At 38.9% G+C, this 22959-nt stretch overlaps 1 protein-coding gene across 4 annotated transcripts in view; it reads left to right on the forward strand.

The window, feature by feature from the left end:
* The window catches only part of LOC101854732 (kinase suppressor of Ras 2), a 54481-nt gene that overhangs the window by 9012 nt on the left and 22510 nt on the right, over nt 1-22959 (forward strand). Inside the window, exons 2-8 of one of the 4 annotated variants that reach the window (XM_005102609.3) lie at nt 651-791; nt 1615-1759; nt 3850-4402; nt 5577-5788; nt 11326-11389; nt 14336-14416; nt 20285-20373. In XM_005102609.3, coding sequence (XP_005102666.1) covers nt 651-791; nt 1615-1759; nt 3850-4402; nt 5577-5788; nt 11326-11389; nt 14336-14416; nt 20285-20373 — 1285 coding nt within the window. Of the gene's footprint in view, nt 1-650; nt 792-1614; nt 1760-3849; nt 4403-5576; nt 5789-11325; nt 11390-14335; nt 14417-16282; nt 16367-20284; nt 20374-22959 lie in introns of all 4 variants that reach the window. The other 3 variants (XM_005102608.3, XM_013084965.2, XM_005102610.3) reach the window with 3 other exon arrangements.

Here is a 22959-nt window from a genome sequence, read left to right on the forward strand (position 1 = left end):
TGATCCGCTGTATTTGCTCTTTTGCAGCGTCCTCCCAGAAATCTTGAAATCTTGACTAAGCTAAATGCCTGGGCCTGACTGTATGGAGAATGTGCCTTGCCCAATTTGCATGTACCCCCTCTCAACTTTGCTGATTTAGTCCAAAGGAGCGACGAGGTCAATACATTTGAACCATTAGAGTTGCAGGGGCTGCCAGAAGATAGTTCCTCCCTGTCGACTGCCTTAGGGGCCCTCCCTCCGGATTTGTTTAGGGTTTACTCCCTTAGCTTTTCATACTCCCGTATGCATCTACAAGGCAGTAGGAACAGCTGCAGGTAGTGCCATCTACTGTCATTATGGTAGCAGCACTAAGACTTGACCTGACATCAATCAATATGCGGAGACTACTGTACTGTTATCTTTGGTGTAATGATTAGGTGCTTTACTGCCATAGTGGTTCAGTGGAAGATTTAAGTTCGATTCCTGACCAGGGAGAATTTTAATTGAGTATCTGCGTCTTTCTGCTAGGATGTCACTGTACACCTTTCAGCCAGGGTTTACCCTGAAAAGCATGGTGAAAACAGGTTGCCTCCTAGATGGTTTAAATTGTGTGGGAGGAGTGTAAAACAATTGATTATAATGATTACATTGCATAACCCCTTTTGTCACAGAGCAAGCTTATTCGGATGGTGGGTAACCAACTGGTGGCCAAGCAAAAATTGAATGTGGACAATGTGCCTGAAGCCTTGAAGGAGTACCCCAAGCTGGAGCTCTGGCTCAGGATTGTAGGCATTCCAGAGTCTGCGATCAAGGTGAGGTTATTCTTATATTCATCATCATTTCATAAGTTTCTAGTCCATGTTTTTTTTTTAAGGTTCGAAAAAATGAAAGAAAAAAAGGTTTTTCAAATCAGAACAATGACTTGGGCTCTTGTTATTTTTTCAATAAACGATTGTAAAAGAAGTATTGAAACAAAATGAAAGTGTATTGTATTTGTAAGCTCTCCCTTTGATGTCTTTATTTGATCAATGGCTTTATTTGGAAACTCCTGCAAATTCATTAGGGTCATTTTTGGATGATGCTGACTATGTACACGTTTGGTGTATAGAAGGTTGAAGGTAGTCAGGCCTGTGCTGGGGTCCTTAAAAGTTAAAAAGATTACGGTTTACTCTTACTTGGCTCTAACAGGGAAATGCAGAAAATGTAGAAATTAAAGAAGCTACTGCACTATTGATGACTTGGCAAATATTTAAGTTTGTCACTAGGGTAGGTCAATGGATTTTGCCACCAGACAATACACCTGAAAGTAGGTCTGGTTTTTGACTTGTCAAGCTTTGCAGATCTGCAGGGAATTTCTTATGACTTTTGGTTGAAAAAATTGGGAATTAAACTGTCTTTCTTGCTTTTTCCTCAGCACTAAATAGCTGTTGATGTGTTGATGTGTTTCTGTGTATTTGAACAAGAATTATTAATAAAATAGTCGTTGGGATTCAGTTTCCTCTTTTCTTTCTGTTCTCAACAAGACATTGTTGGTGATGGCTTGATGTTTGTTTTATTCTGTGTGAAGATGGTGAGATGCAAAAGTAATAAAAGATTACTGGACTCTGTATCCACTTTGTATTCTTTTTTCAACAGGAAATTCTTGATGAGGGCTTAATGTTCTCCGATCTCCTGAATATGGAGCGGGATCAGCTGACTTTGCTGCTCCAGAGGTTGAACTGTTCGGAGTTGGAAATCAGGACGCTACTCACGGCATTCAAAAACTTGAGAGCATGTACAGGTGAGATAGTGGATGGTTGGAGGGTACTACTAGAAGACCCTTCTCCACTGTGGTCTGATCTATCTACTTCTTTTCTGAGTTTCTATTATCTTCTTGGAAAAAAAAAAGTATGACCATGAACAATTCCACTTCTTTTTTTGTTGTGACCCTGCCCAATTCAATCATCTGGCTCTTTTGTTTTTAGTAATAACAACAAACTGTGCAGCATTTTGGGTTTTGAAATTAGCTGTTAGTCTTCGAGTAAACACAATGGAAAATGTTTTTTATATAAATAAATACATGAGTAAATAAGTAAAACAAAAGGTTTCTTCACTCTTCTAATGTTTTTTTGGTAAGTTACTCATCTAAGTGTTGCCATAGCCCCAATTCGAGATGGCTACAACAACTGGTCAGTAGTTTGCTTAGATTGTGTTAGTCCTACATTCCTCAGCTCTTTCGAGTCACGAGGTGGGCGCCCTCTGTCCCGCTCCCTAGTGGAGTCATCTTTACTGTGTCACTGAAGGTTCCGAAAGTTTGCACGAAGTCTCATACTGTGGTGGTGGCTTTGTTAGTATTAGTATCTAAACTACTGGGCCAAGACGAGTTGGTAGTAGGGAACAGAAAGAGATACAAATTTTGCTTGTAAGGGGGGGGGGGGGGGTGTTTTAGTTTTGCATCTGTATGTTTAGTCTTTTCTTAATATGTGTGCACTTACGTTGATTTTTGTCGGACATACCCTGTTTAGTATACTTTTATCGCACGGATTGTTTTCAACGGGATTGCTTACCGAATATAATAAGTACCATGACTTGTGGGTTGACCGTTGGATGACTCACCGTCCCGGGGCGAGTTGAGTCATCACAATACAATGAATCCACTTTACCCGGGGGAAGCCCCCCTACACTTCCTATCAGTACAGCCCTCCCCAATGCTACCTTTAAAAACGTTTGATTTTTTGGGCACTTTAAAACATACACACACACCAGGCGTGTCAACCTTCCCGAGGTTTTTGGGAAATTCCCGAATTGCGTTCGTCGTTCCCGAACTTTTCCTGAAACGGTGTGGATGTTTTTATTTAGTAACTTTAGTAGCCTATCACAGAAGTGTGTGTCTGTGGCTCTCTGGCGCTGTCAAAATTCCAGAATTCAGTATCTCAAAAGTTGGCAAGCCTGACACACACACACTTCTTTTCTTTCCCTCTGTTGGTTCTGTTTGTCTTTCGAGATCACTTCTTCTCAGCAAAAAAAATGACTTCTGTCATGTTTGTTGTCATGTTGATTTACTCCTCTTTTCTTAAACTAAATTAGACAGGCGAGAGAACAGTTGGTTGTTGGGTGTTTCTAGTAGGTCCTACTTTTTATCTTTCCCTTATGTTTGTTACAGTACATGTAGTTGGTCTTGCCTTTTATTCTCACTACATGACTGTTATGTTGATGTGCTTCGTTTTTCTAAAACAAAATGAGGCTGGTGAGAGGGAAGGAAGTGGAAGGATTCAGAAGAGAGGAGATTATCCTTGTGATTCCAATTCTGGCTTTTCCTTGTGAATAGAGCTTTCCATTGAGAAACAAAGAACAATCTTTCGTGGAAGATGATTTTATTCACTCTCAATGATGTAATATATATCATTTGAAGGTTGCACAACATTTTTGTGAAATAGTTAACACTTTTAAAAATTGGGTGGACTTGATGATTTTGTTTTTTATGAATTTCAACATCTGCTGTTCACATTTGACAAAAAATGGTCTGATGTTAGGGTAAGAGTTGGGCAAGAGTTAAAGAATATTTTTCATTGACCTGTGGAAAATTTTTCACCAATACTAATTTTCTGTTGAGATATGTAGTATTTTAAAGTATAATGACCTTTTGTGTGTGAGATTGTAATTTGGTAATTTTCACTATTACATTATGTATCGATTAATCTTATTGTTTGTTGACTATACTAAATATATAACTTATGAACTATTTTTGTTGCTTATTGACTGTTCTTATTAAGTAATCAACAATTGTAAATTACTTATTGGCTATTGTAAATAACATGTCTGCAATGAGAGTTCTGAATAACTTAAATCACTATTCTTTATGATCTATTGATTAATTGGCATATGTCACAGAGAAACAGCTGTTGGGTCAGTCCACCTCAGAGCACGACTGGCACTTCACGGACCTGGCGTGCCTGCAGGCTGCGGCTGTTGCTGCCACAGCGGCCTCTCGTTCCACGACCAGCAGCCCAGCAGCCGGCAACTCCCCCAAACATCAGGGGGGTCGGATCTCCTCCTCCACCTCCTCCGCCACCTCCCTGTCCTCTGTAGAAACTTCATCCACGCTCAAGACGGATGTAGCAGCGCCCCCTGGCTCAGGGCAGGGTGGGAAACCTCTGCAGCCGGCCTCCACTTCCGCAACCCCTGCCCCTTCGATCCTGTCCAACAGCATTGCGGAAATGCCCCCTCCTCGGAGCACGCCGTCCTCTCCCGTCCCTTCTCCGCACACATACAACGGGTCCCCCCCTGCCTCCCGCTCCAAGTCTGTGAGCAGCGCGGCTGTGAAGTACCCCATCACCCCTCCTCCCAAAAAAGGCTACATGCTCTTTCCTGAGTCGTCCATCACCAAGAGTAAAAGCCACGAGAGCCAACTGGCCAACAAGGTGGTGGACATCGACCCTGTCAAGTTAGTAGCTTTCTTCATTTCTGCTTTCTGTCATACAGGCGAAATTTTCTGAGATGGCCTCCCCGTTGCTGAGTAGAAAAACAACTGTTTTAGACAGGTGGACATCTTTGAGTTTTATTATGATTTAGAAAAAGGGCAAGGCTTTCTGTAAACATGGTTCTGTTTTGTCAGAGATGGATGTTAAGTTTGAAGGTCCCACCTCATAAAGTATTGAAAGGAGGGTTCAACATGTAAATTCAATCCTTATTTGGTTTTTGGGAATAGCATTATTTTTTATGTCCATCAAATGACCATTTGTGTGTGTAAGTGTGAGACAGAGAAAGGGAGTTAATGAATGCCTTTGTGTGTAAGTATTTGCCATGCTGCAGCGAGTTTCTCTTTGTGGACATCAACAAATTTTCATATTTTGTCTTTTCCATACAATATGATTTTGCATTCCTTGATGCATTAAGATATTGACTGCTCTGGGTAAGACTCTGTTATACGTCAGATATGGAAAGTTGTGCGATTTCACTGTGTACCCAGTACATTAATAGGGCATTGAAGGGCCTGCATACCCCCCGGGGCAGTACCACTGACTGAAGTGTCTTTAGGCCATTCCCAAAGGGGGGACATACATCGTTCAAGCATAGTAGAATTGTAAATGGGCTGACTCATGTCACACTCATAACTGTGCCTGATCTACAACAGGGAACTGCTGCTTTTTCTTTCCTGATCCTTACTATTTTCATTTACCTCTACTTCTTTTGTATGTTTGTCACTCCCTTGTGACCTGCTATTTTGGGGTGCCTTGATAGTCGAAGCAGACCTTGTGCTGTTGAAGCTAGAGAGGTGAGCAGTCTAGTCTGATTCCCGGTAAAAACTTCTCTGTTGACACCCACCCCTTGGCACTCATATGACCTTATGCAGTTGCGAGCGCCGTAAAACTCTCTACTATAAAAAGAAAAGAAGGGCCTGCACCTCCAAAATAATCTGAATCACATTAGTGTATGTGTGTGAGAGGGAGGGAGGGAGGGAGGGTGGTGGTGGGAGCTCTGGTGTGATTTGTTCCTTCTGTTGTATCAAACATCACTCACCCTTTTCTCTTCCTTCTTTTGTAGGTATGTTACTCTCTAGTTCACCTCTAATCATTGGCACTTAACTAAATTTGTTTCCTCTTTCACACTGTGCGTAGGAGCAACAAGAGAAAGCCCCAGGGGATGAACATCAAGCTGAGCGGCAGCCACGAGGTTCTGTTCCGACGCAGGCTGTCCACGGACGGCTCGGAGACGGGCAGCCGAGGGCCCTCAGGTCACACCTCCCCTGTCATCTCCTCCCCGATCCGATCCCCTCCTTACAAGCATGACCCGAGTGCTGGCCAGATTGACGATCACTCCAAGTATTCCAGTAAGCATGCACTGGGACAGTTTGAACCTTCTTCCTCGCTATTCTTGTTTTTATCTTTTTTGTTTTGTTTTGAAAAAGTGAAAAAAAACAACTAATCAAAAATGTTTATTTGGGTTTTTTTTTTGGTCCTGAAGACATGTTGCCCTTTTGAATGGGGTCCTTTTTACTCTGTCTGTGAGCACAGGGGCATGTAAGCAAATAATGAAAATGGATAGAGAAAAATAAAAACGGAGAAGGGAAAGAACAGGGGGACAGCAGTGAACACATTGTGAGGGAAAGAGTGTGTGTATGGGAGGAAGAGGGAATATTGGAGGAAAAGAGTGGATACTTAAGGGAATGCATGAGCAGTGCTTCCACTCTTCCGTATTTTTACGCAAATCCGTACTTTCTGCCAGTTCCGTACTTGCTCTTCCATCATTATCAACTCCCTCCTGAAAAATCTGCGACAGTGTTGGACTTTCGAAATTCCATAGCAAAAGATCCGTACTCGCCTTCGTATCGTCTTGTATAAGTTACAGATATTTACGGTAATTTTCTCGGCAATAAGTTAATGTTATAGAAACCTGCCGGCAGTACATTTTTTACCTGCAGATTGATCAAAATCTAGCGAACTTTTGTATCACTTTCCTCCTTTCTATCGTTCCCTCATTCCGTCTGTCTATCTTCGGCAGATTGTTGCCGCGGCTGGAAAATCTGCCTGTGGATCAAGTATATTGACTTGTGATCTTAGACAAAAAATTAATGTCAGAAAGAAACTTTTTTGCAAATTTATTGTCTAGATCTAGAGAAATTATCAGAGCAAAGATTCTACGGCGTGGGAACATGATAAGGGCCGCGATGAAAGAAATTTGTGCTACTAAAATCAAGAATAATTTGAAGTGGTGTTCCGAGGTTGTGACATGAGACATTCAGACGTGGAAATTGAGGAAAATTAGGGTATAAGCTGGGTAACAGTATTGTGAAGGTACATATCTATTCATTATTCCAAGGTTTGCCTTCTATCAATGGTGCGATGACAAATTAATTGAATTACAGTAGCAATGGAAGGGGAACCTGCTTTTAAACATTGCCAGTAGTGGAAAGATATGTAGGTGAAGAAATCAAACGAGACAAAATCTCGTTAAAAAAAATTGGTAGTATGGGTTGTTGGCAATCTGTTCAAACAGGCTCCCAAATGCCATTTTGAACCCTCTAAAAGTACTACATTTCAATTTCTTCGGGGGCTTCGCCCCCCGAACCCCCAACGGGACGCTGTCCCTGGACCCTGCTGGGGGCCTGTGCAGACCCCAGGCAGAATTTTTCTTACTTTTCAACTTCAGCTGGTGGAAGCACTGATGAGGGAAGGAGTGGAGATATCTTCTCAAAGGGTGTGGAAGGAAATTTTCTCTTGCTTCCAGCCAGCTCGTTTGCAAGAATTAACCCTTAGAGCGCTGACTTCTTTCCCCTTATATTTTCCCTCTGTGCTGAATTTATTTTGGAAAAACGCCAGATTTGCACATACGCTTTTTTTTTTGCTAATAACTTTTTTATTTGTCAAAATTTCTAATGAAGGTAAGAATAAAAGTTTTAGAATATTGAAAGTTCTTTATGAATATGTGAAGCAAAAAGTATTTTGTGAAGTTATTGTTTTAGTAATGACTGAATAAAAACTGCCGGTTCATTAGATCTCTAGATCTAGACCAGAGTCTAGATGCTTCGTAAGCCAACGTTATATACCACAAAGTGTTAGCTCTAGCATCAAAACCCTCGAAATCATCTTCCGATTCAAGGAAAATACGCGGAACATCTTCATCTGAATCTCGACACTATTTTCATGTTTGTCGCGGGTCGCAATCGCGAATTTTCCAACGTCACTGTCACTCAACTTCAAAGTGAAACAAAAAACTCCTCGCAACTCGATCGATACCCGTGACAAGAAAAATGGCGGGCGAAATCAATTCTGCGTAGCCTACTAGCCAGCAGTATAAAAATTAGTTTTTCGTTCTTTTTGTATATCGTGTTATACTATGCCAATGTCTGTCGCGATCAGCACTCTACGGAAGTTCGGGCAGTCGCGACCGGTGGTCGCGATCAGCACTCTAAGGGTTAAAAGGTTGTTTGCTGGAGCTTCTCAAGAGTTTAAAGATTGCTTTCAATGTGAGGAAGTGTTCACGCTTTTCAAGACAATCGAGGAATCATGAACACATTGCTGTCCACTGATAGCTTCGCGAATGGGAAAATGATACGGTCGTAGATGAAGGTCTGCCTTGAGAATGCGGACCGTTGAGATGTAGGAAAGTCATTGCTGCAGACGTCGACTACGGACAGACGTATCATGGGGCTCATCTACTGAATTCTGCACCCTGGTGACATTTAAAGGGGTGCGAACAGTGTGTGTTTGACCTGAAGTAGTCGTTTTGTCTGAGAATTTGTAGTTCTGATTCTCTACAGGTCCTAACTGATGGACCATTTCCACCCTTGACATCAAAGAAGGCCTTCAGGTCACTTTAACATTATTTCGTACCTTGGGTGAAAGTTATGAAATGAGTTCAATACAAAAAAGCTCTCTACTCTTTACTAATCTTAACCATGATCTCAGCAGGCCAAGGAAACTTGAGAAAAGTTATCTGCAAACTTCTGTTGGCCTGTTAGACAACTGTATTTTGCAATATGACGCAATTGTTGGGAATTTTAGTGGTAGGCCTATCAGGTTTTTTTTTTTAATGCACTATGTAGAGAAAAACTATTCTGTGGATTTATCTAAAATGAATATCTGACAAACTCCTTTTGACTTCCAAATGTTGTGTACACATTTGAAGCGCAAAACTTTTGCGCTCATATGACCTTATGCAGTTATGAGCGCCGTAATACTTCTACTAATAGTATAGTAGAAACGCAAAACTTCACTGTGGAGGAAAGTATTAACTTTTTTTGGGTCATTCTGTACTTTGATAACAATATTGGTGCTTAAAGATAGTTGGAACTTCTAGATATTATTCTAAAAGGCAAATCTCATTTCCTAGAAGGAGACTAGTGCTTTTTTTTCAGATGAAAATGATTGTGAGTGGCAGAGTGATGGACAATATCAGAGTCTTTGGATCAAATTGTGATACATAATAAGCTTATTTTGAGGTACCTACAGTGATGTTGAGATCAAGCGCAGTTTGGGCCATGGAATCTTATTTTGTTAGGCAAATGGCATTGTTCGTTTCAAGATAAAAGTAGGCTTCTTTGTTTTATATGAAAGTGATATATTCAAACTTTTTTTATCGCTTGCTCACATACCCTGCTTTATTGTTTTTGTTCTAACTTGTGCAAAATTAAAAATATCCCACTAAAAAAAAATCTTTATCATCACATCTGTAAGATAGGTGCATACTGCTTTAAGATTGCCTGTCAAATGCAAAAGGCCATTGTCAACTAAAAGAGAGTTAAAACTTAATAAATTGAGGCAGTATATACAATTAAAAAAAAATTGTTATAGACTGCTTTTTTGTGGGTACAAAAGTTGTTTTTCTCTGGGTACAAAAGTTGAAAAGTAATTTGATTTTAGTAAGCAGTTGAAAAGAGAATAAATTTGAAAACTATGGTAAAGAAGTGCTTGTAGGATAACCGAAGAGAGGACTGGTGACATGTTTTTTTCCTATGTGTGTGTGTGTGTGTGTGTGTGACCTGTATTCTTTTTTTTTTCTTTTAGTGTTGCTTTCCTTGAAAAATTTGTGGATTCAATTTGCTTTGCACATAGCATAGTTCACTCTCTCACAACAATTTGATGTTAACTCCTGCTGAGCTGAGTGTTGATTGAAGATATTTGTTGAAGTAAATGCTTTTCTCATAACAGTTCCTTGTTGACTTTGACTCTAATAATGTTCAAGTGTGATTTATTTTACATGACTGAACAGCCGGACATTAACAGTCAACAACTGCTTTCACTAACTGCTTTTGACAACCCTTAAAAAAGGCACTGTAGAGAAAGATTTTTTTCATGGAGAGTAAAGTTTGTTGTTTGTCTACTTCAGTTTTTTGAGTCATCAAAAAAATAGTCTTATAGCAATGGTATAACATACTTTGTCGTTTCTGTCTTTCTTACTCCCCCCCCCCCCCCAGCAATTTAGTGTGTGTCATTGGGCTTCTCTTTACTCAAAACTCTCGTACACACTCACACACACTCAGTGAGAGGTTGGCGGGTGCTCTGGTGTGGTTTGTTCCTTCTTTCCTATCAAACATCAATCGTCCTTCTCTCCCCTTCTTTTTTTAATGTTTGTTACTCTCTTGTAGCACCTCTAATATTCTGGTGCTCATATGACCTTATGCTGTTGCGAGCTCCGTAAAACCTCTACTAAAACTAAAACTAAACACACTCTCAAAGAAACGTTTTTTTAATATAGGATATAAACTAAACACACTCTCAAAGAAACGTTTTTTTAATATAGGATATAAACTAAACACACTCTCAAAGAAACGTTTTTTTAATATAGGATATTCGCGTATGAGGATCAAATTGTCATTTTACCTTGTTTTTGACCAAGATTATTATTGACGCAAAATCTTGTGGCAGCAGTGTTCCAGATTATTTGAGGAACTTTTTTGGGCCTGTGGCAGTTCATATCCCTTCTCGGAGACTACTCAATGTCAGAGGATATAACGTTTGGTCTGTAGTGCTTGTGGATGACGCAGGGTTTTTTTGGTTCTTTTCCTTAACACTCTTTCAAGTTTGCTGTTTCTTTTCTGAAGACGAATCTTTTTTTTTTCTTCTTGGCATGCCTTATTTTTCTTGTCAAGCTCCTCATGCTTTGATGCTTGCCAAATTTACACACTGCAGCCTTTTTTTGTAAGCCATTGAAATTTTGGTTTTAAAATTTGATCACTTAAGGTAAATAACATTTATTATGAGCTGCTTATTGCATTGGCTAAACACCAAAGTTCTTATAGTCTTTTAACAACTGGAAGTTCAGAATTAAGGAAAAATGGACCTCAGGAAAGTTAATGGGTGATATATCATTTCTATGTTTGTTTCCATTTGTTTACCTTTGATTTTACTTCCCCTGAAGAGGACTAATGGTAGTGTGCCACTGTTTTCTTGGTATTGCTCTAGAAAGTTGTGCTGCAAATCGTTCATGGAGTTGATAGTCTAGTGATTTGGCTATGGGTTTTGTAATCGTGAGATTATGAGTGTGGTGGTTTGAGGCTCAGCTCTGTCGAACCTTGTGTCCTTGGGAAAGGCATTTACACTAATTTTCCCAACTGGCTTTATCCTTTTGAAGATAGATGCTAAACTTGAAGGTCCTGCCTCTTTAAAGCCGCACAATTTTGCAAGGTCTGGGCTTTAATCCTATACAATTTCATTATTTTTTTTTCTTCACGAATTGTTCTTCTCGAGAAGCCCGTGTCATTTAAGTTTTTGTGTGTGTTTGTCTTGTGTTGTGAACCTCTCTTGCACTCTTTTGAGATGAGTTTTAAAAGGCATGCATTTTCTCTTGATTCCAATTGTGTATTTTGTTGAGATTTTGTCACTTTTCAAATGACTTGTCGTGACAGAAATCTTTCTACTTTTGCAGATACACTTACAGTTCCCAAATCTCCAAAGACACCCCTAAAACTCCACCATCAGATATATCATAGGTAAGATATTTTTCTCACTTTGTCCTGTAATGTTCTGTTACTGGTTTATATTTTGTGTACCATATATTTTTAAAAAGCGTATTATGAAAAAAAAGTTTGATGCTTGTGAACAGTGTTTGATCAAGTTAGACTCAACTGAGGTAAAATGAAACCCATGTCCAAGTTTTTCTGATGTGCTTTACTAGCCAAGAGGCAAAGAGAATAGCGGCCTTTGCTGGATTTCCATAGATGGAGTTTTAGTCAAGTCTTTCCTCTTTAGTCTCTCCGACCAGCATCTGTGGTTTTGCGGCAGTGGATTCACTGTTGCAGGCTGAAGAACATGAGTTCGAGTCCCATGTGGGATGTTATATATCTCTTAGCCCTTGTTGGCTCTGAATGGCAGGGTCGAAGAAGCTGGCCTCCTAAATGATCAGAATAGTGTTGGTAGGGGATGTAAAACACCTACAAACACATTATATATTGTCTTTTAGTTCAGATTTTAAGGTTCATGATTACTAGTAGTGAACTTTGGGATTTGGATGGGAAGCCACAGAAATAAAATAAAAGTTCACCATTCCCCAGCTGACAGATTTATACTTAATCATCACCTTACATAGTATATCACTGGCAATATGCAGATAAGAATTAGGGTGAGGAGGTTAGGGTTATTTTGGAGTGTGTGAGAGGGACTAGTGGGCAGTATCTTGAGATATAGGGGAAAATAAGAGAAAAAAGGTATTGCTAGGTTTTTCTTTCAGCCGGCGAATTTAGCTGTGATGAGAAGGGTTGGGGCATTGGTCATTATGATGAGGAAGGTGTTGCTCAGATTTTTGCAGGTGACAAATTTGATTTCAGATTGGCTCTGTAAAGAACATATTTAAATTTGTCATTAGTTAAATATAATTGCCAACCCTTACATAAAAACGTTTAATACCTTTTTGAGGGTCTGAGTATGGGAGTCTTGTTTTCATATTGGAAAATACATATTCTCTCTTTCAAGAAATGCTTTTCACAGACTTGCAGATGCTGAAGAAAAATTCTGAACTTTCAGGACTGGATTTGCAAATAATAATGACTAAATAGCACACAAGTCAAATGGAGGTCTTTTCCTGCAGGTCTTTTTTGAACAGCTTGAATTTATTGAATTCAGAAAAGTGAGCGAAGGCTTTGGAGATGGGTTTACATGGCTAGTGACCACCATCTTGATCCATCACTTGGGTAGAAATTTTTTAGTTTTTGAAAAGTTAGCAGCTATAGTTATGAATATGATCAGTTCTGTGGTATCAGGCTCGTGTTGCCTCACATCTTACTGCAGTCTGGGATTTCCCTGAGCTCACTATTTGTCCCCAGCCGCCCTCACATGGGGATTCCCTGTGTGAAGTGATGCTTTCAATAAACAAATAGGTGCATTGTATCCCAGTGTTTATCCTTAAAGAAATAATGGGGGTGGGGGAACAGAACTCTTAATAAGATCAAACACTCAGATCAGACCTTTTTTAGTGCTTATTCAAATATAGGTTAATTTGCTTGAATTGCTTGAACGATTGCAAGGCGATCATACATGACGGACAGATATTAAATGAGCAAATTATGGTAAATTGTAGGTTAAAAGAAACTATTGAATATAGTGCTGCTTCTGATGACATTCATGCAAGTGAAATAGGAATGGTTCTCATTCAGATGATAGTGACGGAATGAAAATTAGATCTATGTATTGATTCCAAGGCCAAGGGGATTTCTATTTCACTTTCACTGAAAACTGAGCGCTGTAAAAGTGCACTCATCAGTATTTTCTAACCAAATGACATTTGCACTTTGTAATGATTTTATAATGTGTCCAAACTCATTCACACTATATATGATGGCATGCTTGACGGATAAAGATTGATTCGCGCCACCTCCTTTCCATTCTTACAATAAATCAAGTTGCTTTTGCGCTTGACACCACGGCGACCCACACATGGCCCCACACAGCTAGTGGAGATCGCAGTGTGTGTAGTAGGTCAAGCTGGTTCTGAATGAAGGGCTCATGTAGACATATACTGCTTGAAGATGTATAGTGTAATAATTTCATGTAGTGCAGCTCTTGTACAGTTTTTATAGACGTGGTTTTTGAAAGACATGACATTTTCAGACTTGTAGTTTACAATATGGGTACAGTTCAGAGATAATGTACCAGTTGAAGAAATTTTTGTAGAAGAAGATTTTTTAAAAAGAAAGAACTTATCCATGCTTGTAGCAGGCTACAAATTATTGCAAGAAGAGTCACTTAGATGCAACTTTTGCCATATGTTATTTTGTCTTCAGCTATTTCATCTAGTCCTGCTTGAAAAATATTCTCGTTAAGCCTGCATCAAAATTGCAGGAATAATAGTGATTTGGGTTCTGTTAGGTCTGTCCCCAGTGGTTGCACGCTGGCAGCATTATGACCCTTTTTTCTTTATGATTATCGTGATAGTAATTGTTTGTTTACGATGACCAAATGATAAGCACTGGGTGTTTCTCTCTACTTCAAGAAGTGCTGGGTTTCAATGCTGTTGTGACATTCTAATAACAATTTTTAAGACAGATTTGTCAACAGTTTTTTTGTAGGGGCTTCTTCTGTTATGTCTTGTGTACTCGGGGAAACTATCCCGAGAGACGAAATAGAATTCTTTCTTGACAATTCAAATCAAAACAAAACAAAAAAATGGTTCACATGTATGTCTTCTTCTTCACCTTTTAAAATAATACTAGGCTGATTGTTTTGAAGGCTTGGAAACGCAATTTAAAAGTATACATTTATTTTTAGTTGTTCAATAATAATTTTGCATTGTACAGAGTTTAAAACCTTCAAGGGATTAGGCGCTGTATAAACTCACATTATTATTAAAGATGTTATAATTAAAGCAAAAAAAAATCTTTTACACATGTGTATCATTCTTCTTTTTCACCTTTCTAATTAATGCTGGGCTTGTTGTTTTGAAGGTTTGCAAACACATTTAAGATCACCACTTGCGACCACTGTCATAAGCAGATGATTCTGGGCTACAAATGCAAAGATTGCAAGTAAGCCGCTGCAGCAGCGCTGTGCATGTGTGCAGCAAAACCCGTACTGGCGCTACTGGTCCCTATAGCAACCCCTATGCTTGTGTTACCCACTCTTTAATTGTCATTTCCTGTGTGTGTGTGTGTGTGTATGTACATACACGTATATATGCATATTGACTGCTCTGTGTAAACCCTGTTATGTGTCATTTTTCAAAAAAAGCATATGGTGGAGTCTTACACTAAGCAATCAATATAGACGTGTTATATATATAATATATATATATATATATATATATATATATATATATATATATATATATATATATATATATATATATATATATATATATATATATATATATATATATATATACACACATAGTATCATACTGCATGTTGTCCCATAGCAGTATTCACGTATATATCTTAGTAACATTGTTATTATATTCACATATTAACTCTGTGTTTGCATCGCTTTCAGCTTAGTTTGTACTTACCGAACAGTTGCACTAAGCAAAATCAGTTTAGCATGAGTCCTCGATCTCTGTGCACTTATATAATAATCGACTTCCTGGCGGGGAATCATTCTGAGCAATGATATGTGAATACAGAGAGAGTACATAGATCTTAACAGAAAATTATTGTGATAGTAAGAAGGAAAAAAACCCCGTTGCTCAGTGAGTGTAGTGTTGTCTTCTTCTGGTAGGCTGTTGGGTGTTTTTTCATTACCTGGCAGTTGAGTGTGCAAACTGGAGTATTTTTTAGATTGTCAGTTTCCATTTTCATCGAGTTTGTAAATTCCAAATTCCAAGCTGAATTTTCCCGTTCAATCATTCGATAGCAAATCATGTAAGTCTGGTATATACGCATCCCAATGTTATAGATAAAGAATTTGAAGAAAAAAAAAGAATCTTTGTATAATTTCATGAAAGTTCGCTTTTTGGGATGCAATGTTGAATGTTAAGGGAAATAAATGTATCGGATGGAAAGAGTCTGATGTGTGGGTTTATTTTAAAAATTGGTTTCTTTGAGAAACTGTTTATGACGGGCTATGTTTAGGTCCAGGTTAGACTATTATAAACAGTCTTTTTGATGATAGCTTTTGGTATGATGAGTCGAACATGAAACTATGTGTTTCTATTGCTGGTCGGTGGTTTTGGGTTCTGAAGACTAACCTGCAGGCTGGCTGAGCTTTTGGCACTCATATCCGAATTATTCGATTTTTTCCCTTTTTTTTTTCTCCACTTCCTTCTTTTTCTAATAAGATGTAACAAGCTGCTTATATTTATGTAGATAATCAGCGTCTATTTATAGTATTACGATGATTTTTTTCGTAATAGAATCTGCTGTATGGGAAGAAGCTTTTGAAGAATGGTAAATGTGTAGGTTCACCGTTCTACTTGGGCTGTAAGTCTCCTGTCGTAGGGTAGAGCTGCATGTGTGTTACTGGTGGTAAGTGGATCTTCATCACCACCATCATCATCATCATCATCATCCTCAATATCATTGTCACTGTTGTCACCATCTGAGCAGTGTGCGTTCCTCCTCCTCCTCCTTTTCCTCCTCCACTTTTTTCTTTTGGTTAGAGAGCACTCCCTCCTTTGGGGCTCGGCCTCTCTAACCCTCCCTCCACCCCCCTTGTACTCGCTGCCAGTAGCACATATATATATAAATATATATATATATATATATATATATATAAATATATATATATATATATATATATAAACAGTCTCCCCTCCTTCCTCCTCTTCCTGTTTGATTGTATGCCCATACTCTATTATACGTGCTCTCCTCTCTCTCTCCTTTTGGTACATACACCACCACCTCCTCCCCTCCCCCCATCACCCTTCACCCACCCACCCCACCCACTGGCCGCTCTAGATGTACCTCGTCCATGTTTGTGCTTGCCCCCTGTGATCTGTGTCAGACCTTCGCCATTCGTGGGAGAACGTGTAAAAACTGCAAGTAAGTGACCTGCTCATTTCTCTGTTGGCTGATTGGTTTTTACGGGCAGCCGGAGGATGCCTGCCACTGGTAGGTCCTGCTTCTGTTCTCTTATCACCTCTGTTGTTTCTGTCTGTCCGTCTCACTTTTTCCCCAGCACTAAATTACTGCGGGTGGGTGGAGGGTGCCAGTGGTAGGACCTACCTTCTTTTTATTTCCTTCGCTCTATTTTTTCTCTTTGTCTGTCTGTCTCTATTTTTCCTCATCACAAAATGACTTTCATTTTGGGGGATGTTTCCTTGTAGCCAACCGTGGTCGTTTTTTCAAAATAGGCCTTTATTTTTCTCTTGGGTGAATCAATAAATGATTGTTTTCCCCCACACAAAATCCCCGTGTCTGTCCTCAAGGTTTTTTCTTTTCTTGCAGTACAGTCCGTGCCGGCTTTAAGCACGCCGGCCTTAAGCACGTTTCGGACTCAAGCACGCTAAACGGCTCTTACCGAATTTTTGCTATATAAATTACACGCCTTTAAGCACGGTAACTTCGGCTTCAAGCACACTTCATTTACAAGACAGTCAATATTTTCATGATGACCCATTGAAGTTCGAACACAGTTTACACCGCAGCAGTGGAGTGTGTCAAGAGAAACCCAAAGAACGCAAGTGATGGATACACACACTCACACGGGCGGAGAGGAAGGCAGAGAGATGCACACAGCCGCGCGCGCGCGGACATAGGATCTAGCCTTGGCCTAGGGCAAAGCTACACATGACCAAAAAAAATACTAAGAGAGTCGGGGAGACGAGAAAGGGAGGCTGGCTGCGATTTCACCTTTGACCCTCGCTGTCCATTAATCCTGATTGTGTATCACGCGCGAGGTGGGATGAAGGCGGTGGTATGAGTGGCACAGCGGGCAGTGGTGCGCACAGGCAATGTGTTACAGTAGGCCTAGTGTGCTGTATCGTGACTGGCCGTCTAAATTAAGTTTTCATTTCCCATTCGACCACAAAACAAAAACAAACAAGCGAACAAAAACTGCCATGGCGGGTGTCTAAATAACAGTGCACACTTTTGCGGGACCGCTATAGGCCTACTTACAAACAAAGGGAATAGCACGGGGAATTTTCTACATGAAAATCTCTGGATTATATCGACTTCGCACTTAAGCACGCTTCGGCTTTAAGCACGCTTAAGCTTTCTCCCGATGACCGTGCTTAAAGCCGGCATGGACTGTACTCATTTCTATTTTTTTTCTGTGGACAGTTTGGTTTTCCCCACATTATGACTGTGTCTTTCTTCTAGGCCTTTAACTTTCGCTCAAACTTTTCTCTCACTTTTTTCGCTCCTCCCCTTGTTTGTCGTTGATGGAAGTCGAAGAACATGTATCTGCCTTGTTTATAAGCTGATGGTTAGAGGGCGTTGTGATAGGTCCTACGTTTTTTTTTCTTTCCCTCTGTTGTTGCTGTGTATCTGTCTGTCTGTCTGTCTGTCTGTCTTGCCTTTTCTCTGCTCTAAATGACGGTTATTGTGTCAATGTGCATCTCTGTACTGTTCCTCTGTGTTCCTGTCCTATTATTTTGGCTCACACAGAATCTCCTCTCTGTCTCTGTCTCTCTCTGTCTCTGTCTGTCTCTGTCTCTCTGTCTCTCTCTCTCTCTCTCTCTCTCTCTCTCTGACTCTCTGACTCTCTGACTCTCTTTTGGGATATTGAATCACTTCCCATCATGCCCCTGTCTGTCCATCATTTCTAGCATTTTTCCTTCTCTTGAGGCTTCTCCACCGTTCCCGCATTATATTCCACTCCTTTTTGTCCTCTTCGTTGCTTCTTTTGTAGGGTGTATTGTTTTTCTTTCTTATTTTTTGTTTGCTTGTGGGTCTTTCACAAGCTGTGTTGTATGTTGTTAAAGCAAACCTCTCGATCATTCTTCATGTTTTTTAGACATATTAATTTTCCTACTTTTAGGTAATTACTTTAGAGTATGTTCACCCGTACGACTTCTGTGCTTGATTGAAAACACACTTTGACGCCCAGACTCCTGCCAGAAATATGCTATTAACAATATCTCTGCCTCTACATGTAATATTGTGTCTGTCTGGTGTCTCTATACAATCAGTTGTGTATCATTAATTTGGCTGAATCGTTGGAGGACATTAATTGTTATGTCTCTGTAGCACTGTTAATGTTGATAAAAAAACTGTTCTATTACTAATGGACAAGTAGCAACTTAAAATTACCTATACAGTCAGTGAAGCAAAAATGTGTTTTTTCAGGAGTTTGTAAAGCTCTGTTTGATTCTCTTGTAAATCCAAGACTTAGAAATGTCATTTGATTTAGACTGCCAATGGACGACAATAAGTTTTGAAGTAAATGTAATTATAGTTAGGAGTTGATCATTTTTCACTTCACTATAAAATGATAATATATTTTGAAGTTAATATAGCAAGGAGTTTTTATTATTGTTTTTCCCCCTTTCTAACTTTTCAGAGGTAGGGGATACGTTTGAATCAAAGGAATTTCTGTCATCGTAGCTTAGTCCCTGTGGTGTAGATGTAGTAGATTGGTATTTCATGATGTGTAGACACCGATTTCCCTGTGTATGCTGTAGCTAGTTCTCTGATGGAAATAGAAAAAAAAAATTAACTTATTGAATTTGCATGCCAGTGTGGGCATACTTTTATTTACTACTACATGGATTACTAAACAAGAACGTCATGTTCTTTGGTGATGCTTCAGTTTTAATTTCAAAGTCTCAGTGACTTTCTATTTTCTATGGAATATTGAAAGAATAGAGGACACTTCTGTTTCTGTTTTGAAGACTAAATAATTGTATCATATAAGAAATTAAGTAACAGCAAGTGTGTGTAATCATCTAGTAACAGTAACTTGATAAAAGCTTGATGAAGTCTTATTGGAGAGTTTTTCAAAATAAGAATCGTCTTTTGGGTTCAAGGGTGATAAAAAACTCTTGTTTACTCTGCCTATTATTGCAGTTGCCAGTTGAATAAGTGGAGGATTTTTGTCCTTCCTGGTTTTACTTTGAGGGGTTTTTGAAGGTTTTCAAAGAACCTGAATATGTGTTTGAAGTTTTGATTGCTTGGAATAAATATCTGAATTATTTAGAGAGTTGGTTTGATTTTTTATTTAAGTTTTATACTGTCTAGTTTAAGCTGTTGAGTACGCCACTTTTGCAGCAAATGTTAATTTTACCTCTGTGCATTAATAAGGAAGAATATTGTTAGCTTTCTTAGACCATTAGATTCTTTTTTTTTTAACATCTTCACTAAAATATCCAATTTTACTTTTAATGCAAAGCACGCGAGTGCAATGGAGTTGATCAGTCAGGTAGATTAATTCTTCAAAGAAATGTGAGTAGATCTAGCTTAAAGTTGCTATTTCTTTCCTGACCCTGGCAGTTTGTAATCTTATTTCCTTTTTGAATCTAATTTCAGTTACAGTTTAGAATATGGATAAACCATTTTTGCATCCTTTTTTAATAATGTTGTATGAAACCTCATAAATAGTAAAATATTTGTTATAAAATTCTTATTTGAATGTTTTATATATATGTTTATATCCATCTTTACAGGTCATAAGAATAATTTTTAAATATTTTTTTTATTCATTGTAAACAAATTCTGCAATATTTTTTTTATTGAAAAGAAAAACCAGACTGATTGCTTTATTTAGAATTAAGCAAATGGTATACACCTGGAACTGAGTAATGCAAGATTATACCACAACCATGTCCAGGGGGCTTGTGAAAGGAATACAAATGTAAAAGTGAATTTCTATGGTAGCACTGTTTTTAATCTTATAATGCTATTTTTTTGCTTTAGCTTTTGACTTTATTTAGGTTGTTTCATATTTGTTCATGCTATACTATACTATGACATTAGACATTCCCTTTCTCATTCATTTCCCCTTTTTTGCTGTGACAGGAAAAAATTCCATAAAGACTGTGCCCAACGTGCCCCGCCTACCTGTGGTCTTTCAGATGCTACAGTCGATGCCCTGCTGGAGTGGAATGGTATGTCCAGCTTCGGTTAACCTGTCGGTCTTTGTGCGAGGCAGGGAGGGGCAGGGCAGGGGTGGAAGGGAGCAAGACAATGATGTTTGTTTAAAAAAAAAAAAGAAGAAAAGTCACCAAATAGAAAAATGGCAAAAGAGATAAATGTACCATTTGTTTTTTTTAGTAGGGCTGAGGTGGAGGTTACTAAGTTATTAGAACAGCGTAGCAAGTTGTGAATTTGTTTTGTACTTAAAAATTTTTTTCTTAAAAAGAGAGATAAATGTATAATAGATATTGCACGAATTGGTTAAGTTTTTGTGAAGCAGAAGTGAAATAAAGTGACGAAATGGTTTGTCCTTTAACAAAAGTATAAACAAGGAAGTTATCAGGGCTGAAAATTGTCCGCCTAAAGGCGGAATTCCACTCATTGCAACACAGCCGTCCGTTCATTCGAATGCCTCTTCCGCCTTTTTTCAGAGTTTTGTATTTTAATAATATTGTAGTAAGAATAAAAAGACAATAATAGTTTTAGAAGTTTTTTAACTGCTCACTGGACGAAACGGAGGTGTGTGCGCATTCGTGTGTCGACCGATACCATTCAATCGAGTACTTTTTATTCTTCTTCATTACTGGTAGAATCGCATTCAGTTGTGACAATTGAGTACCGGTTGTTATTTGGAGAACTGTGGCAATGATGATGGTCCACTCCTCTCTTTGAGCCAATTAAAAAAGTGTCCTCAAAATTTAGTGGCGCCTTCTTCGCAAATGCGCACCTTTTGCGAACAGTTACCCTACTTGTGTGAAAAAAATCAAATGAAACTTAACAATATTTTGAATAAATAAGAATTCAAATTTCGGAAAAACCCTTTTTTTAAATGGTTACGCTGACAAAAAAGAGGAAGAGGCAACTGTTTTATTTGTTTAATTTTACTTTAGAATGAGAGGAGAGAGGTCATTAAAATTTAAAAAACCTAAAACTCCGCACTGAACGAACCCGAACAGCTGATGAACAGCATTCCATCTGTGCATGCAAGGAGGTGCTATTCCTATTCTTCTTCTGGAGAAACGAAAGAGAGCTTCAAAACAAAGACTGCAGCGCCATCTGAACTATTGCGCGGACTTCCGGCGGACACTTTTTTGGCTGAGTGGACCATCTTGTAATGTATCATCATTGACTGTGGTGACTTTGGCCCACGCATTATATAGGTAGCGTAAACACTGCCTCACGGGCACTCGCAGCCTTCCGAGCACGTGATATCGTTGAAATCGGGGTAATTCAGATTGCTGTTTCTTTACTCTTTCACTGTAAAAGACCAAATGCCATACACCTTGTAAAAGTTCAGATTTTCCTCGTTACAATGGTGTAAGTTGTTTAAATGTCCGCTTATTAGGAGCTGGAGAATCGCAGAGGAAAACGAAGCCCCACGCAGTTGGCCGGTTAAAAAATTGACTTGCGTGCATTCAAATGCTTCGCGGAAGGATTGATAATTAAATACTTTCTTTAAACTGGCTTTCCCGTGGTAAATTTTTGGCCTTTGGCTTTTAAATAGAAAGCGTTTAAAAATCCCGTCAAAATTTTCAAAGATCATTTTTTACTCGAAATATGTAAAATACAGACTCAAAAAAGGTACCAATAGAAAGATCAGTTCATTTTCTATTAGAATAAAGTAACCATCTTGTAAATATTTTGCATCGATCATTCCGCGAAACTCGGAAAGCATGTGGCCCCCCCACGTGGGTACCCTACAGTACAGAGCCGACTCGCTCGCTGCTGGGGCCGATGCGGCGCTGCAGGGTCAACGCTCAGTGTTCTTGTCGAAATAACGACAGATCATTGTGTTTGAGACGATAAAATACTGATTTGTAATGAGCTCACAGTCTTGAACAAAATTAGGCTCCATACACGTTTTAGTGATTGTACTCTGTTAATGTGGAGATGTTTAGTGCACTTGGTACTCTTTTATTATCTGTCAAACATGGGGTTGCAGCCAGTGAGTGACTTTAACAAATTTGATCAAATTTTAAACTACTACCATTTGTTGTAAAGCTACTTTGAAAATTTAGTTTCTGGCACCTACGTTATATCACAACCCTGTAGCCTAAATCATTGAAAAAAAATTTTTGCTCCACAAAATCATTAAAACACTGAAAATGGCCTTTCGTGTGAACCCTGTTAATAATAATTTTTTTTTATCTCAAGAATGATGTATTTGTACAAAGTACAATGTATAGTAATGGTTTATGTTCTTTTTGGCAGTATTTAGGTAGTTATTATTTTTCTCTAAAATTAGGGTAACAAGCCCTAGTTTTCAGCCTTATTTGTGGTATGCCATTCTCAGCCCCGAGTTATAGTGAGTACTATAGTTGTGTTTATGTGGTGTACAATTTTTTTCCCTATTGCCATGGGAAAATTGATCAGAGCCAATAGAAAGAAGAATCGATTTGATACATAATACTTGTCTCTTTGTTCTCCATTGTGCCATTGCACCTAGGAAAAAATTATCAGTCTTTGCAAAAATGGTGCTTTTAAACATGTCTTTTTTTTCCTCCCTTTCCTCCACCCCCTTTCACTCTCCCCCCTCTTCCCTCCTCCTCCTCCCCCTA

This window comes from Aplysia californica, unplaced genomic scaffold, assembly GCF_000002075.1.
Source record: "Aplysia californica isolate F4 #8 unplaced genomic scaffold, AplCal3.0 scaffold00332, whole genome shotgun sequence".
NCBI lineage: Eukaryota > Metazoa > Mollusca > Gastropoda > Aplysiida > Aplysiidae > Aplysia > Aplysia californica.